The sequence below is a fragment of the Poecilia latipinna genome, unplaced genomic scaffold (assembly GCF_001443285.1).
Source record: "Poecilia latipinna isolate Pla-1442-1.1 unplaced genomic scaffold, P_latipinna-1.0 Scaffold39, whole genome shotgun sequence".
NCBI classification, from domain to species: domain Eukaryota; kingdom Metazoa; phylum Chordata; class Actinopteri; order Cyprinodontiformes; family Poeciliidae; genus Poecilia; species Poecilia latipinna.
The window spans coordinates 674736-691161 of NW_015112655.1; the positions used below are offsets into that span (position 1 = coordinate 674736).

A 16426-nucleotide genomic window follows, 5' to 3' on the forward strand; every position below is an offset into this window, starting at 1 on the left:
ACTTCTTTTTTCTTTCCCTTTTTTCGAAAAGCTGGAAGTCCAACTTCAACAACTACATTTCTTGCAGGAAAAAGTAAGTCCATGATCTGATCTTTGTCTCATTTCTGTCCTCTAATGATGTTAGAGAGACATTGATGGACTGACAGAGACAGGAAGTTAGATTGTAGCTGCAGGACAGAAGACGCCTCCTGCTGTCTCCAAACCACACAAACATCTACAGAGATTTATTCCTCCTGGTTCATTGAAGGTTTTGTCTTTGAAGATCTGACATGTCTGAAGTGTGAAGCAGGATGGGAGCAACATGGAGGAAACTGTTATTATTTCTCCACCAGTAAATCCTCCTGGACTGACAGCAGACGTTCCTGCACTGATCTGGGATCAGACCTGGTGAAGATCGACAGCAGAGAGGAGCAGGTATGAAACTCTGCTGCAGGTTCAGCTTCTCTCTGGTTTCATCTCAGCATAATGATTCTTCATCTCAGTGTCATTTTCATTAACTTCTCCTATTCAGATGTTCCTGTTAGAAAGACTGAGAGTCTTGATGAAGGACGATGAGGACATGTTCTGGATTGGACTGACAGACTTAAAGGAAGAAGGAAAATGGTTCTGGGTGGACGGATCACCTCAGGATAAAAGGTCTGAATAATGAGAAAGTGTTTAAATGGTGTTATGTAACATTTACCTGATATTTTCTTCCTGCTGTGCTCCAAGTTTGACGTTCTGGAAGGATGGAGAACCTGACAACGCAAGTAAAGATGGTGCAGACTCAGCTGACTGTGCAAGGATGGGGAGGAAAATAGAAGCTCAAGGCCTGAAGTCCTGGTTTGATATATCCTGTAATTTTCCTCACAAAAGCATCTGTGAGAAAACAGCTGGACTGAGTTCATGTGTTTGTGTCTGAAGATCAGTTCAGTCTGTGAACTGATCTGAGTTCAGCTTCAGGAAGCTGCAGTGATGCTGCTTTTATCAAGATATTGTGTTTAAAATGTTAAATTTACTTTCAGACATGTTGAAATTATCATTAAACTTTCAACATTCAAACATATTCTTGCTTGATTTGCTGTCATATTAATATTTTGGTTAAATGTAGAATATCCTTTGAAAAAATATAAAACTATGTAACTTGTAAATATTTGATTATGATCAGGAATTTCTCTTAACTTGTTCCACATTTTGTCCAGTAAAATACGTTTTTGGTCAATATGACTAAAAAAACAACAAAGACTTTGAAATAAATTATTTGGAGAACTTTTATAACTTTTGCTCATATTTGATGCAAAGTTTATTTATAATTGTTACGTGGTAAAAATTTAATAAATGTTTAAAAAAATATCTTCAGTGTTTCTCAAACTTTGAAAAGTTACCACACTTTTGTGGAAGTTTCTACCCGTAAATAATTATAAAAATAGTTTGTAGAAATAAGTTTTTATGTCAAAACTTCCTTTAAATAAATAACTTTGGTTTCAGATGCTGATGTTGCTTTTACTTTGGATTTGCCCAATTTATTTAGTTGATTTTTGTCAAGGCAAACTAATGTTTTATGATTGAGGTAGCAGTTTTTACAGTGTACATCCTGCCCCCTAGTGGCCATGCAGTGTCCTCTCCCTCAGTCTGAAGCTCCTCTGGTTTCAGCTGAGTCTGCTGACCTGATGCTCTGACTGGTTTCCAGTCTGGTTCCTGTTCCGTGCCAGTGGGTTCATCCCGTCTTAACAAATAAAGATGTTTTATTATTACTGTTTTCTTCTTTGCAGTGATTCCTCCAGTTATCCACCTATTGATTATCTGCATTTTAATTACTGATTGCCATTAAAAACTGAATGTCTGAAGTTTATCTAATATCTATTTTCATGTTCATAAATTAAATACATTTGTCTTGTGCCTTTAGACGAATTTAACTGAATTTATTCCAGTTTACTGACCACGTGTCTCAGTATTTAAATTTAATAAACTGTTGATTCTTTATGCAATGTTATTTGTAAAGTTACACAGTAAATAATTTCTGTTATTTAACCCATTTCTTTGTTAGACAAAACAGAAATGACTGTACATTTTTAGCCATATTTTTTACCATGTTATTTATACATTTATAAATAGTTCAAATCTATTTCATTTAATTTACAACCTAAGTATTTATCTTGCAACATGATGCAAGACCCAAAACCCACAAAACCCAGCTTTTATTTTAATAGCCCACTTCCGCTTAACCGCAAACAAATTCACGTCTTAGCTAAATATTTAACTAGTAATCTAAAAATGTAGTTAGAAAGCTGAATATTTCTGTCCAACTTAAATATTTAGCTTGGAAAATAAATATTTACTTTGGAACTAAATATTTAGTTTTCAAACAAAATATATTAAATATGTTATTTCCAGTAAATAGAAGGAAATAACATTTTTTTTAAATCACCTCATGATTTAAAGCACTGTTGTTGTAGACGGGGCTGTTTGCAGTGCACCACTAGAGGGCAGCACTTTCTACTCTGTGGATTGAGGGCGTGTCCTGCCGGTGGCTTTAGTAAATAAAAATGTATATTTTTATTATTTGTGTTGTCAGAGTCAATTACAGTATTGAGAGGAGAAGCTGCAGGTGAGCTGATTAGAAACAAGTTAATCAAATCCTTTACAGGGAAAAAGTAACTAAAAAATAAAACAAGAAGCAAGATACAACATAAACAATAAAAAAGAGACTTGAGAAGGAGAAACATGAATCCAGTTTGTGAGGTAAAATCTATCAAACTAAGAGAATAAAGCCACAGTAGATACTATAACCGATGATTCAGAGCCGATGGGCTGCTGAAGTAGAGCCAGTGGGAAAAGGGCATCAGGAGAGAAACCCAATGGAACAATTACAGGAGCAACAACATGATCAGAAAAACACACAAGTCCTCAAATAACCAAACATTCATGTTTAATTCTGAAGCTTTTTGAACTTCCAGCTAAAATATAATAATATGAGAAACTACAGAGAAAGAAAACTTTTTATTCGACCAGTAACCTGCTTTGAGGAAACGCTGCAAACCACCAAACCAGAGAGCTGAAGAGAAAGCTCCTCCTTGTTTCTGTTAAAGTTTATTCAGATCTGTGATTCAGGAACTGCAGAGCATCTTTCTGGTCCAGTCAGCAGAGGAGCAACGACGCGTTTAAAACGAGTCTTTACATCCACTTTAAAGTAGAAACAGAGCTTCACCTGAACCAAAAGGTTTGATTCACGAATCTGGTTCAGGAATTTGGACAAACTGAGTCGCCGACATGATGAGCCGACGACAAGGAAACACAACGGGTAGGAACTGCTATGGTCATAAACTGATTAAAATAAAATGATTTTAATGTAAAATCATACATCTTGTGTCCTGCTGCATCCTCAGTACAAAGAGTCAAAAACAAACTTTTACTAACTAAAGGTTAAAATCTTTTCTAAGTGTTAAATATTAAATGATCTGCCTGAAACATTTTTACTGTAACCACTGAATGGTGTGAATAATGATTAGTGAAGGTGATTTAGACATTAAAAATTAAGATGACCAAGAATAAACACAATGAGTTTCTCCGACAGCAACCATCATGGCTGGTCTAAACCAGTGGAGCACAAAGTGGGTCCTGCATGTTTCATCTCTCTCCCTGGTTTAACACACCTGGATCAAATGACGGCTGTTAGAGGCCTAATGAGAAAAGGTTGTTACCACCAGGAAGAGAATAAAACACGCAGGATGCCGGCCGTCCAGGACCCACTTTGAGCACCACTGGAAATATATTTAAGACCTGGTTTGTTTGTTCACAGAAACTATTTCTAAAACTTTAAAGTTGAGGAAGTTATCTGAGATAAAATTGGAAATGGAGGCAAAAACAATTAATACCACCAAGAAATGACACATGTTCTAAAAACTGCTACGTAGATGATGTTTCCTGTTGGCTAGCTCTCAGTTCTCAAAACCATGACACTTTTTTTATGGTCAGTGCAGCCTCCATGCCTCCAACACACACACACACACACACACACACACACACACACACACACACACACACACACACACACACACACACACACACACACACACAGGCATGCATAGCAACACACTGAAGTTCTTCTGAGGTTCTGCACCAGGTTGATGTCTCCATGATGAGACGCCCACAGAGCTGCAAAGGTAAAACAATGAATTACTGATAAACCAGCAGGAAGGAGATGAAGAAGCTGAGTGGTCTTCATCAGAAAATCAACGATCGAACACAAACTGAATCTTTAGATCAGCAGAGCTGAGATCAAACTTTTTGTTCTGTCTTTATTTTATTGAACATGTTTTTAATTATAGATGAAAACTTAAGATGAAACCTGATCTCATCCTGTGTGAAGAATTCAAGACTTAGAGGAAAACAGAGATCATAACCAGGAGCTTAAAATTAAAATAAAAACTACATCACTGCAGAAAATGAGGAAATCAAACACTAGAAATGAGAAATGCATCTTTCTCTGATTGTTATAATTAGTCGCACAGAAAACGAAGACTGATATCTCCATGGAAACGTAACATGATCACAAACTGTGATACAGAAGCTGCAGTCTGAGTCAGTTTCTGTCCATAAAGGAGAAAATGACAATGATAACACATAAATCATTCATAAAGAGGAAGATGTTCAGGTTAGATGTCAGGTTGAGGTGTTACTTTCTGTGAGTCTGTCTCCAGGTTCTGACCCGGTTCTGCTCTAAATGCTCCTCAGGTGAAAACCCAAGCAGAACCTCCAAGCTGCCAGCAGAGAGAGTAGTTCTGCTGGTTCTGGCCGGTCTGCTGGCTGCTGCTCTCATCGTCATCTACAGACTCTGTGAGTTCATCCTGATGATCCTTCTTTAAACCACTTCCTGTTTGATGAATGCCAGTTAGAAGTGATGAAGTTAAATCTGATTTTCTTTCATCAGCGTTTGTTTTGTTAGACACCTGTCAACATTTCCAAACCCTGAAAGAGGAGAATGAAGCTTTGAGGAAAAATCTCTCAGGTGAGACTCTCAAGGTTTTCACAACATCAAACCTGAAAGCTTTATTATTTAGGTTGTAGTTTCACTGTCCTTGTAGCAGGAAAATACAACATTTTCTATCTTTTTAGTTTAAATATTAGAGGTTTGATTTTAAAACACTAAATGGACCAATCACAGTTGGTCCATTTTTCTCTGAATTGTTGCATTAACTCCAATATCTCAATGAAGTTGAGAAAGTTAGAATTTAAGCTGCAGTATGTAATGTTTATAAAATCTGTTTTTTCCATATTTGTTGTGACAGTTTAAGACGAGACAGTTTGTGAAAAAATCAAGCTCCTTCTCCCACTGCTGCTATTTCTGTATGAAGAAATTCACCTCTCCCGGTCAAAAACATCCAATCAAATCCAGGAGGAGGGTTCTAGCACTGTCAATCAATCATGTGTATGTGCTTCTAAATTTGCTAATCGTACAGAAGTTCCAGGAAAACCGTTTATCTGCTGTCATCGGTGGCTATGCTGAGCCTTAGCGTTTGTGGCAGGCCAGCTGTCAGGAGGGAGCTGTGGAGCAGCAGAGAGCGATGGAGGACGGTAGCAGCAAGTTGATTAATAGCACTAAGACCCTCCTGCTGATTCTGATTGGTTGTTTCTGACAGAGTGATGTATTTGTTCTGATCACTGCAGGACCATAGAGGGAAGTTACGACATCATGATAATTTTAACAAATATTTTAAAACATAGTTTTTCTTTTTTTAGAAAAGCTACACATTGCATCTTTAGGAAAAGGAAAGCTCTAGGAGATGCAGATGCAGCAAAATGTGGCAAAACTGGCAATTGTTTTCATAAAAACAAGCTTGTGGTCATTTGAAGTTACTAACCGCAGGCTGCAGGTGTGTGTGGCACATTAAGACCTTTTAATTTTCTCTTAAAACAGAAATAACACATCCACCAAGTAGGCTATGTTTTTGTTTCTTCCCATTCCTGCAGACTCAGGAAGTCAGAACGTAACTGCAGGACAGAGGGGATTTCCTCCACCTGACTCAGTGAAGTCCTGGTTCAAAGACGACACATGTGTGAAGAACAGAGCAGACTGGGAGGCCCATGAAGGAAACTGTTATTATTTCAACTTAATGCCTCTATCCTGGGAGGAGAGCAGGCAGGAATGCAGATGCAGAGGATCAGACCTGGTGAAGGTCGACAGCAGAGACGAGCAGGTATGAACCTGCTGCAGGTTCAGCTTCTCGCTGATCTTCATCAGCCTCAGTCATCTTCAACATCTTCTCCTGTTCAGACATTCCTGGTGGAAAAGTTAAAAACCAAAATCTTGCATCCCGAGGACAAATTCTGGATCGGACTGACTGACTCCAAGAAGGAAGGCAGTTGGTTGTGGGTGGACGGATCTCCACTTGATAAAAGGTTTAATTATGCAAACACTGATCTTGTACAGACAAAGTTGTTTGATTTAACCAAGTCGATCTGTTTCTTACCTTTAGACTGAGCTTTTGGTTTGGTACAGAGCCTGATAACTGGACCGAAAAGAACAAAGATGGAGAGGACTGTGTGAGGATGGGAAACCATGATGTGACTGATCTGGAGTGTTGGTATGATCAGTCCTGCCTGGCTTCTCAGAAAAGCATCTGTGAGAAAGCAGCAGGAACCAGTTCATCTGGTTGTGTTTAGATTTCAGGTTAAATCTCCTAAATTCTCACTAATCTGATCTGTAACAGCTTCACACTCTGGTTAGAAACACATTGAACATTTCTAATTCTGCTTTAGACATTTGTCATTGCAGGTGAGCAATGACAAATTCAATCTGAAAACATTTCTTTGTTTGTTTTTCTTCGAGAATAAATGACATTAAACAAAACTAGAACTAAAACACAGAAATGTGTGTTTATTGATGCTCTATGATGGACTGGTGGAGACAGGAACCAGGGAGATGATGAATGGATGAACAAACAAGAGGGCAGCACATTCACATGTTTGAAACTGAAATTTAACTCTAAATGAACTGAAATAAAGTGGATTAATAAATTAAATGATTTTAGGCTTAAACTGGAGGAAAGGGAGTGAAGATGAAACCAAGTTATCATCTCTTCATAAGGAAGATTAACAAATTTAGTCAGACATGAATCTGATATGCAAAAAATTCTCACATTTATGTTTTATGAGCTTCAAAATCTCTTATTTAAGCAACTCAGATCATATTAACTATGAATAGTGAAAGAAAAAAAAATATTTTTGTTGCATAAGTAGGACAAACTGACTGTATTACACATTTTGCACTGCTACAGAATCTCCTTTCATGGTGACGACAGACTACTTCATGGTGTGTGTCTGTCTGTGGTCCTGGTCCAGTCAGTGTGTTCGAAGATCAGACAGAAAACATCATTTCTGGTGCCGAAACGGGAAGACTGTCACTAAATCAACTTAATATCTTAAATCCACTGATAGAATTAAATCTGTCCTGACAAAACAGAACACAGAACAACTGGTGCATGCTTTTAAATGCAGCAGGTTACATTACTGCACCACTGTCTTTACTGTTCTTTACTAAAACAATAATAATAATCAGGCATCTGCAGCTAATCCAAACACCATGAAAATGGATCAGAACCAGCTCTTCAATCACAAAAAAGGTTTTCAAATCTCCTTCTGTTCCATAAACACTGGGCTAAAATATATTTCTAACTTGTTTCTTGGTTTTCCCAGGACCAGAGTCAAGAAAGTATTTTAGTTTCTGCCCTTTTTATGGAGAAATTCTAGTTCTAGAACAGCGCCATCTATTTCCTGGTTGAGGCACTGCATGTCTGATTCTGGATCCTATTGCAGCTGGAAAGATTTCTTATCTTACTTTTTCACTTTTTGAAAGCTGTTTGGTGACTATGAACTATGACCCCAAATCACAGAGGAGCAGGAAATGAGGCTTTGTGGATGAAAAGCAGGAGAAAACAGCAGAAAGAAGAAATTCAAACCATTTTTGAATCCCCGACTCCAACATCTCTCTGCCCGCCTTCCCAGATGTACGGCCAGTGCTGATTCTGTCTTTCCTTTGGGTTGCTTTGTGTATGAATGTTGCTACAAAAATAAGCTTGTCTGGTCCAACTGCATTCATTGAGAATTCTAGAAATACAGAGGATCAGTAATATGGTGTTTTACTATTAAATCTGTAACTTTAATCCACATTTTATGTGTTAGCATTGGTTAATGAAAATGTTAAAAATCCATCTCTATAAAGAAAGTAAAGAGACAATGCAATTAGTTTTAAAATAATAATAAAAAAAGCTTTATGAATTCCTACCAGAAATGATCTGATTTGTGAAACCAGCTTTTCTAAAGAAAACAATTTTTTTCACATCTAAATTAAAACAAAAGAGGAAGCAAACCATGGATTCTCTTTAACCAGGAACATTTTTTTATTCACTAGAAAGTTGTGAAACACAAAGAAGAGACACATTTTCCAAAACATCTAGAGAGGAAAGAAGAGACTGAAGGTGAGTCGACATCAACATATTTTTATCAGAACAACTTAGAGGATTTTACTCTGTATGCTGAGATGCTACCAGTAAATGGCTGTTTTTGATTTTCTGTTATTTACATTACAAACTTTCATTAAAACTTAATCAGAAAACATCTTAATTTTAAATGTAACTTTTAATTCTTTTTTTGGATTTTTCTTTTTGGAGGTTTAATTATTTATGCTTCATGCAGATGCAACAAAATCCTGTTGCTATTTTTCCTTCTGCTTTGTTTTAACGTGTTTCACTGAGTCCATTATTACCATAATAAATCTGAAATCAGCAGGTTTGAATCATTTGACTGTTTAAATCAAGTTCACAATTTGGAAGAATTTTCAAATGTAACCAGAGAGAAATTTGGTTATTAGGTTTAGAAAGGGTGCTAACCTTTTTCTAGAATAAATGTGATGTATTTTAGTTTCAGGACGTCCTTTTATTTATTGGTTCCATTGTTATAGCAAAAATGCAAGAATTTATTCTTTAAATATCTATTACTTTTTATTTATCCTAGACTTTGTTCTTTTGAACTAGCTGTTCTATGAGTTTTATGTGTTTTTTTAAACTTGTTACAGACCAGCAGCAGCAACATGCCTGAAGCTGAGATGAAATTCACTAGACTGAATTCAAGAGGTGAGATCCATCTAACTGTGCCAAAGTTTCCAGCTGTTCATCTAAACTTACAGTAAATTTATTCAATATTTAACTTCAGCTTTACTTTCTGTGTGCAGCTGAACATTGGCCTTGTACATTAAGAGCTGAAGTTTTCAGTTTTCTGGTGTGCTGTCTGCATCCCACACATTTCAGGTGAGTCGGTTTAAAAACTAAAATCATAAACTGACATCTGTGCTGCCGAATGTGTCGGTTCTGCACACTCTTACATACTCTGGATATTCTTTATACCCTAATAAGAGTCAATCAAGTTTAAATGCATCATACAGCCACCAATTGAAAAAGCAGTAACAGACATTACTTTTTGTCAAATGCCACCATTAAAGTCACACATCAAACATGTCGGTGAATATTCCAAACAGGGATTCCTGCTTTGACAGGAAACCTTCTGGATCAGCTGCAGCTGGAGGATTGATCGTTTTTATGCAGACTGTGAAGACTCTGTTGCAGTAATCAATACTTTGATGGTTCAGAGTCACCTGGTGACATCATAATGTAGAGCTGTATATCATCTCTGTAGCTAATCTTATTTCTTGTTGTACCTGAAACATGTAGACATTAGGTATAAGGGGTCTCTATGTGCTGCTGATCATCTTTGATGAAAGATCAGTCTGTGGCTCAGTCAAAGTTTACAGATTCTGGTCCGTCCACTAAATCTAAATGTGTGCATCCTTTATGTTTCCAAGATTCAACATTTCTCATTCCTGGTTTGTTTTTTTCATGTTTCTGCTATTACATCATCACTCCATTCATGGTTGTGCAGACTGGTTTAGCACTTTAATAAAGCATTTCTGTAGTCATACCAACAACTCAAAGCGTTTGTACTCACACTCACACACCAACATGCAGGCTGCTGTGTGCCTGGCAGGGACCTGCAACCTTCAGACTACAGGACTGTCAACGCAAAGAACCACAGACGCCCCAGAATGCTTTCATCATGTCTGCAAATGTGTTTTTAAGCCAGTTATGATTTTTAGGGTAAAAGAAGGAATCAGTGGGAAAATAAAGCTTAAAGTTTCTGAAAATAATGTTACCATTAAGAAAAAATAGGAAATGAAAGCCAGGCAGTGAAATGAGCCATGTTTCCTGTTGGTCAGCTGTGGTTTGCCATGTTCATCTTTAAAGGTTTATTTCAGGACAAAAAATAACTCCTGGGTTTTTCTCTGAGAAAAGTTTGACCTGCTGATTTCCACAGAGCAGCGACTGATGATAGGGAGCAAAACTCTTCCTTTAACGAGGAAGAACTTGACAGAAATGGACCGAGGAAGGAGCGATGCCTTCATGGAAATGTGTTGATGTGAAACGTCTGAAAGGAAAACAGTTCACAAGTTTTGAGTTAAATTCCACATAAAATTACAGAAGAGGTTAAATAATCTAAATGATTAGAGATGAACCAGTCTGATGTTAATATCTGAACCAGTCTCGACATTGAAAAAAATTATAAATCATGACAATGAGTCCGATCCATTAGTGCAGATCTATCCATTTTAATTCTGCACTTTGTGCACTGAGTGACGTTATGCTTATCATTTATTTTACATTATGTTAGAACTTCTAAATGCTGTTTCTGAACCATTTGAACGAACGTTTGTTACAGTTTTGTAGTCAACCTGTTTTTTTTCTCAGCTTCAGTTTCCTATCTTAAAGGCTGTTATTCCTCTATCTACAATGAATGAACAAATTAAAGTCGTTTTTATGTGTTTCAGTAGCTGCTGGTGTATTTAAATGTGCTGTACTGATGCAGAGTTATAAGATAAATTTGCAGTTGATTATATTTATTTATTTATTTATTTATTTATTTATTTATTTATTTATTTATTTAAGTCAATAGAAAGCTGTTTTTCTGTATCACATGGATAACGCCCGATACTAAACTTCAGATATCAGAAGTGAAAAAAGTGGATCAGTTCATCTCCATAAATGATTATGGTTGATAGTTTCTCTGAGTCTGTCTCCAGGTTCTGATTCGGTTCTGCTCTAAATGCTCCTCAGGTGAAAACCCCAGCAGAACCTCCAAGCTGCCAGCAGGGGGAGTAGTTCTGCTGGTTCTGGTCGGTCTGCTGGCTGCTGCTCTCATCGTTATTTGTTCTCTCGGTAAGTTTCTGTTAATTTATTATTTTACAGAATGTTTTATGCCAAATCACAAACAGAATAAGTAAAATAATTAAATGCTTCATCTTTATAATTCTGATGTAATCTCACCCGAGCAAACTGCTTTTTTATTTCTCTAGCTGCTGATAAGGCCCAGTCCAATCAAACCATCCAGACCCTGAAAGAGGAGAATGAAGCTCTGAGGAAAAATCTCTCAGGTGAGACGATCTGAGTCTCCATGTGTCCACCAGATTCAGGCTGAATATTATTCACAGCTGTATGTTACTTTATTATTTATAATTTAATTAAGTCAGGCAACAAAGCGAGACACTGAGTAACTAACTGTCAGTTTTTTTAACAGACTTCATTTCAGAAAAGATTTATGATTTCTCTGAACTTCAGCAACATAACCAAGCAGCAAAAAGCACAAAATGTTTGTGATCTGATCTTTGTCTGATTTCTGTCCTCTAATGATGTTAGAGAGACATTGATGGACTGACAGAGACAGGAAGTTAGATTGTAGCTGCAGGACAGAAGACGCCTCCTGCTGTCTCCAAACCACACAAACATCTACAGAGATTTATTCCTCCTGGTTCACTGAAGGCTTTGTCTTTGAAGATCTGACATGTCTGAAGTGTGAAGCAGGATGGGAGCCACATGGAGGAAACTGTTATTATTTCTCCACCAGTAAATCCTCCTGGACTGACAGCAGACGTTCCTGCACTGATCTGGGATCAGACCTGGTGAAGATCGACAGCAGAGAGGAGCAGGTATGAAACTCTGCTGCAGGTTCAGCTTCTCTCTGGTTTCATCTCAGCATCAAGTTTCTTCATCTGAGCTCAGAAAAGTTTTTACAGAGTCATTTTCATCAACTTTTGCTCAGATGTTCCTGGAGATCAGACTGAGATTCTTGATGGAGGATGATGAGGATAAGTTCTGGATCGGACTGACCGACTCCGGGGAAGAAGATGAATGGCTCTGGGTTGACGGATCACCTCTGGATGAAAGGTTTGTCTGCTGCGAAGATACTTTGGTCCGTTTGAAGAATTCAATTCTTGGTTTTAAAAGCTCATTCTGTTCACTTTAGTTTGAGTTTCTGGGGTTACGGCCAGCCAGACGACCTGGGTGTGTATGATCTACCTGGAGCGGACTGTGTGAGGATGGGGCAGAAAGACAGATACGATCTGAAGTGCTGGTATGACAGAGGCTGTGATTATCCTCAGAAGAGTATCTGTGAGAAAACAGCAGCAGCTGGTGTGTGAACTTCAGGATGTAAAACCATCTGAGGATGTTTTTACGTTGATAATGTCAGAAATGTTTAATTTTCACAAAACATTTGACATATTATAAATTGCATTTCTTTGTCTTGTTAGTTTCTTATTGCCTCCAACACCAGAGTCACCTGTTAAATGTATTATTATTTCCTTGATCTGGTCATTTGGTAATTACATCATGTTTTCTGCTCACTAATATCAGCATCAGAGAGCATCATATCTGTGAAGTGGCTTCCTGTTCTTTAACGATCACAGGCTCTCAGCTCGGTTTCAGGCATTAATATTCAGATTAACGTATTACTGTTTCATACATCTGCAGGATATCTGGCCGAACTGATGAACATCTAACTGGTGGTTTAAGACCTGACTGCACATTTACCACCAGAAAAACATTTTCTGGAGGTAAATGTGTTCATTTGAGATTAAAGTATTACTGTTTGTTTACATGAATAATGAAAAAATATTCAAAATGTATTTACTGTTTTAAATAAAAAACAGGAATATAGAAACTACAGCCTTTAAAAAGCAACATGTTCTTGATGCAAAGGAAATAATTTTATGAAGTTCCACCATTTTTGTTTATTGACCTTCCTGTTTTCATTTGATGTTTTTAACTCAAAGTATTTTTATTATTTCTTTTTGAGCTGATAATCTGGTAAATTCTGTACAATTTATTAAAAACTTCAGCATATAAGAGAATTAAATGTGTTTTATTTGTTTTGTTTGCTAATAATTGTAATTTCAGATGAACTTACTTCCTGTTTCAGCATTTCATCAGGTTTCTGTTCATCATCAATGATGTCTTCTTCCATCCATTCATTCATTCATTCATTCATTCATTCATTCATTCATTCATTCATTCATTCATTCATTCATAACTACAGAGTAATAGGGGCTGGTACCTACCGCCATCTAGTGGAGAGAGATGGGACACCCTGGACAGGACATCAGTCCATCACAGGACGACACAGAGACACAGGACAGACAACCAGACACACACTCATGATTTAAAGACGTCCTTTAAACTGTCATGTTCTTTAACTGTGGGAGGAAACCGGAGAACCCAGAGAGAATCCACACATTCACAGGAGACCAGGTCCAAACTCCAGGCAGAAAGACTCCTGGTCAGGATGTGAACCCAGGACTCTCTTGCTCCAAGGCAACAGGTTTCATCAGCTGTGCTGCCAACAATTAAAACAGAAAATAAAAACAGTGAGACGAACAATCATTAAAACAATTTGAATGACCAAAGCAGTTACAACAACAAGGGAAAAAAGCCAGATGATAAAATGTTTCTTCAGCAGATTTAAAACGTGATGTCAGGATGTTCATGCTGCTTGTATCAACTTCTGTCCACTGTGAGGAATTAATGGATGAGGTCAGGCTGTACTTCAACGTTTAGTAAAATTAGGAAAGAACTACAGAAAAATTACTACAGTTTTGTCCCTCATAAGTTTTGATACAAAATGTTGACATCAAAACACAAAATAAACTCTGAACAAACCCAGAGACCACAGGAGGGCAGCACATCCACATCAGAGTTTAATGATCATTCATTCATAACAGGATGGATCAGAGCAGGAAGCTCAGTGGGGTTTTTCTTCCTGGACTTTGTTTGCTCTCCCAGTACATGTTGGTTCTCTCCTCCCAAAGAAACATTCATGTTGGGCTAACTGGCTTCTCTGAATCAGCCTGAGGATGGAGAGTTTACACACATGGCAGGTCTTCTGACTCTGATGGACTGGAGACAAGTCCAGGTTAAATGACTGACACCAACCTACAAAACTCTGCAGGAATAAACTAGTATAATGGATGGATGATTAATAAACATTTACCAGAAATAATAATAATATAATGAGAAAATGTCATATTTTATAACAGAATTTAAATTGATTAGTTGATTTATAATTAACTCCAGGAGCAAAATGAGGAAGCAGGCAGAAAACTCCTGCTTGACTTGATAAGGAGGCGTCTTCACTTACTGTCCACTTCCTCCCCTTCAACATGAAATCATGAAACGTAAAGCTGGAGTAGCGACAGACGTGAGGAGCTGAAAGTCTGCAGAGGACAGAGGCTGGAGGTGAGTTTACATGATTTTCTGACCAGTTAAGAAAAAGGAGGTGATTTTTTTAATTGATTTTATCTCTTGACGACTTTTAAAATATTTCAGTGTGTTTTTAATTGTTTTGGTGACTATTTTAAGAAGGAATCACAATAAAATGTAAAAACAAAATAAAACAGGATATTTCTGTGGTAACAGAATAAATACTAACAAGCAAAGTAACTATCTTCTGTCTGGATGGTTTTGCTTGGTGAGTAAATCAGGTACAGTTTTAACAAACTTAAAACTTTCTTTCATAGTTGGGATTTCAGCATCAAAGAAAGAAACAAGCCTCGTGAACCGAGAACAACAAAACTTTAATGAGGTTTTCTCTGTTTTCAGACATCAGCTGTGACCAGTTTTGTCCTCAGTTTCCTCATCATGAGATCCTCACAGAGACAAACACAAGGTAAGAATATTAATGTGGAGGTAAACCAGCAGGAAGTGATGAAGAAGCTGCAGTCAGAGCTGAGAGGTCTTCATCAAATAAACAGGCTGAACACAAACTGCTTTTTAGACGTTTAACATCTGAACTGGAGGAAAACAGAAACAAATTAAAGACACTTTAACTGTAGAGTTAAACTGTCATGATTTCAAAATAACAAGAAAAAATTTAGGCCAAAAAAGCAGAAGAAAGACACATAGAGGAAGGCTGACGTTCCTCAGGATCTAGCACACTTCTTGTTTTCTTGTTGGTGGGTTTGGTTGTCACAGTTTGCAGCATGAAGAGCTTCACTTCTGTTCTCAACATCTACAAATGTAATACTTTGCTAAACTCTGTGTTCCTGTTTCTGCACACAGTTTGGCAGAGTTAGAGCTATTTATTAAATGTTGATCACAGCAGTTAATCAGAAGTCCAATGACCGTAGAGTCTGTGTCAGCTCTTGGTTTCCCACCTATGTTTTATAATCAGAATAGAGGTAAGATGAGAATCATCCTAAAGATGCCAATGAAACAGGAAGGTGGGTATTAGAGAACGGGAGAAGAGGGCAGTCTGTGTAGTTGATCTGTGGTTTTTGGTCAGGCGAAGCCCAGAGCAAAGAAACCACCGGAAGTCATTAAGAACAAAACCACCAAATGCAGAGGAAGATGTCAAGGCTGAACGAAATGGGTGGTGGTAGGGAGGAAAAGCAGGTGTGAAAATGAACTCTGTTAGAAATGTCCAGCTCTCCTTTCATGGCTCGATTAATCTCCTGCTGTTTGCAGGAAAGTCTTACACCATAAAATTTTATAGTGTAAGACTTTCCTTGGAAAAAAAAGATTTTTCCAAGGAAATGAAAGAAGATGGACTAGGTGAGTTCGTCCGAAAGCTCAAATTGTATAAAAATGTAAATAATTTAACAAAGACAAACTGTAAATTACAGCATAGGCTCGGGCCGTAGCGCGGCGCCCCGCATACAGAGACTTTAGCCCGCTGTAGTCTGGAGTCCGACTCCCGTCCTCCATTCTCTGGGCCCAGGCCTCTCTCCCCCTCTCCGCTCTCTCTGCCCCCTTACAGTCAGATTGCTGTTAAATAAACTAGTGCCGAAAAACATCCTTAAAAAAAAAAAGAAAGACTACCGGAGTAATGTGCGACAACGCGTCATGATGCTTGTTTATCCCTCAACTACCCCAACTGATCAGCGTCACCCTGCGTATTGAAGCTTTTAACCTGGCAGCTTTACGCTCTTATAAAGATATGGTTTGACTACATCTGGAAACTAAGTCCAAGCTTCATCCTGAGGATCTGATCATTGAAATGTGTGTGCCACTTAATCAGAACAAGTTTAGGCTTTGAGATTCATTATGAAAATTATTTTTATAAACCTAAA

General features: G+C 37.6%; 2 protein-coding genes across 6 annotated transcripts in view; both read left to right on the forward strand.

Moving 5' to 3' along the window:
* LOC106955986 (C-type lectin domain family 4 member E-like) overlaps positions 1-1332 on the forward strand; it is an 11052-nt gene extending 9720 nt beyond the window's left edge. The window contains exons 4-6 of the mRNA XM_015046502.1: positions 263-414; positions 512-636; positions 712-1332. Coding sequence (XP_014901988.1) covers positions 263-414; positions 512-636; positions 712-901 — 467 coding nt within the window. The 3' untranslated portion in view covers positions 902-1332. The remainder of the gene's footprint in view (positions 1-262; positions 415-511; positions 637-711) is intronic.
* A 1746-nt stretch (positions 1333-3078) lies between these two features.
* Positions 3079-12959, forward strand: LOC106955968 (CD209 antigen-like protein E). 5 transcript variants are annotated; one of them, XM_015046480.1, is made up of 6 exons: positions 3079-3280; positions 11142-11243; positions 11381-11458; positions 11859-12010; positions 12124-12248; positions 12328-12959. In XM_015046480.1, exons 1-6 carry the CDS (start codon positions 3250-3252, stop codon positions 12500-12502), a joined length of 663 nt encoding a protein of 220 aa, XP_014901966.1. In that variant the 5' UTR covers positions 3079-3249; the 3' UTR covers positions 12503-12959. The 5 variants fall into 5 exon arrangements, with proteins under 5 accessions (XP_014901966.1, XP_014901938.1, XP_014901949.1 ...); XM_015046452.1 differs by lacking the exons at positions 11142-11243; positions 11381-11458; positions 11859-12010; positions 12124-12248; positions 12328-12959 and adding exons at positions 4714-4815; positions 4910-4987; positions 5950-6176; positions 6254-6378; positions 6456-6836; XM_015046463.1 differs by lacking the exons at positions 11142-11243; positions 11381-11458; positions 11859-12010; positions 12124-12248; positions 12328-12959 and adding exons at positions 4714-4815; positions 4910-4987; positions 5956-6176; positions 6254-6378; positions 6456-6836.
* Positions 12960-16426: the final 3467 nt, after the last annotated feature.

Bases quoted from the DNA above. Each gene is read 5' to 3' on its own strand.
- LOC106955968 (XM_015046452.1), top strand. From the start codon at position 3,250: ATGATGAGCCGACGACAAGGAAACACAACGG. The intron at 3,281-4,713 runs GTAGGAACTGCT...AATGCTCCTCAG, and splicing joins ACGACAAGGAAACACAACGG to GTGAAAACCCAAGCAGAACC. The intron at 4,988-5,949 runs GTGAGACTCTCA...CCATTCCTGCAG, and splicing joins TTTGAGGAAAAATCTCTCAG to ACTCAGGAAGTCAGAACGTA.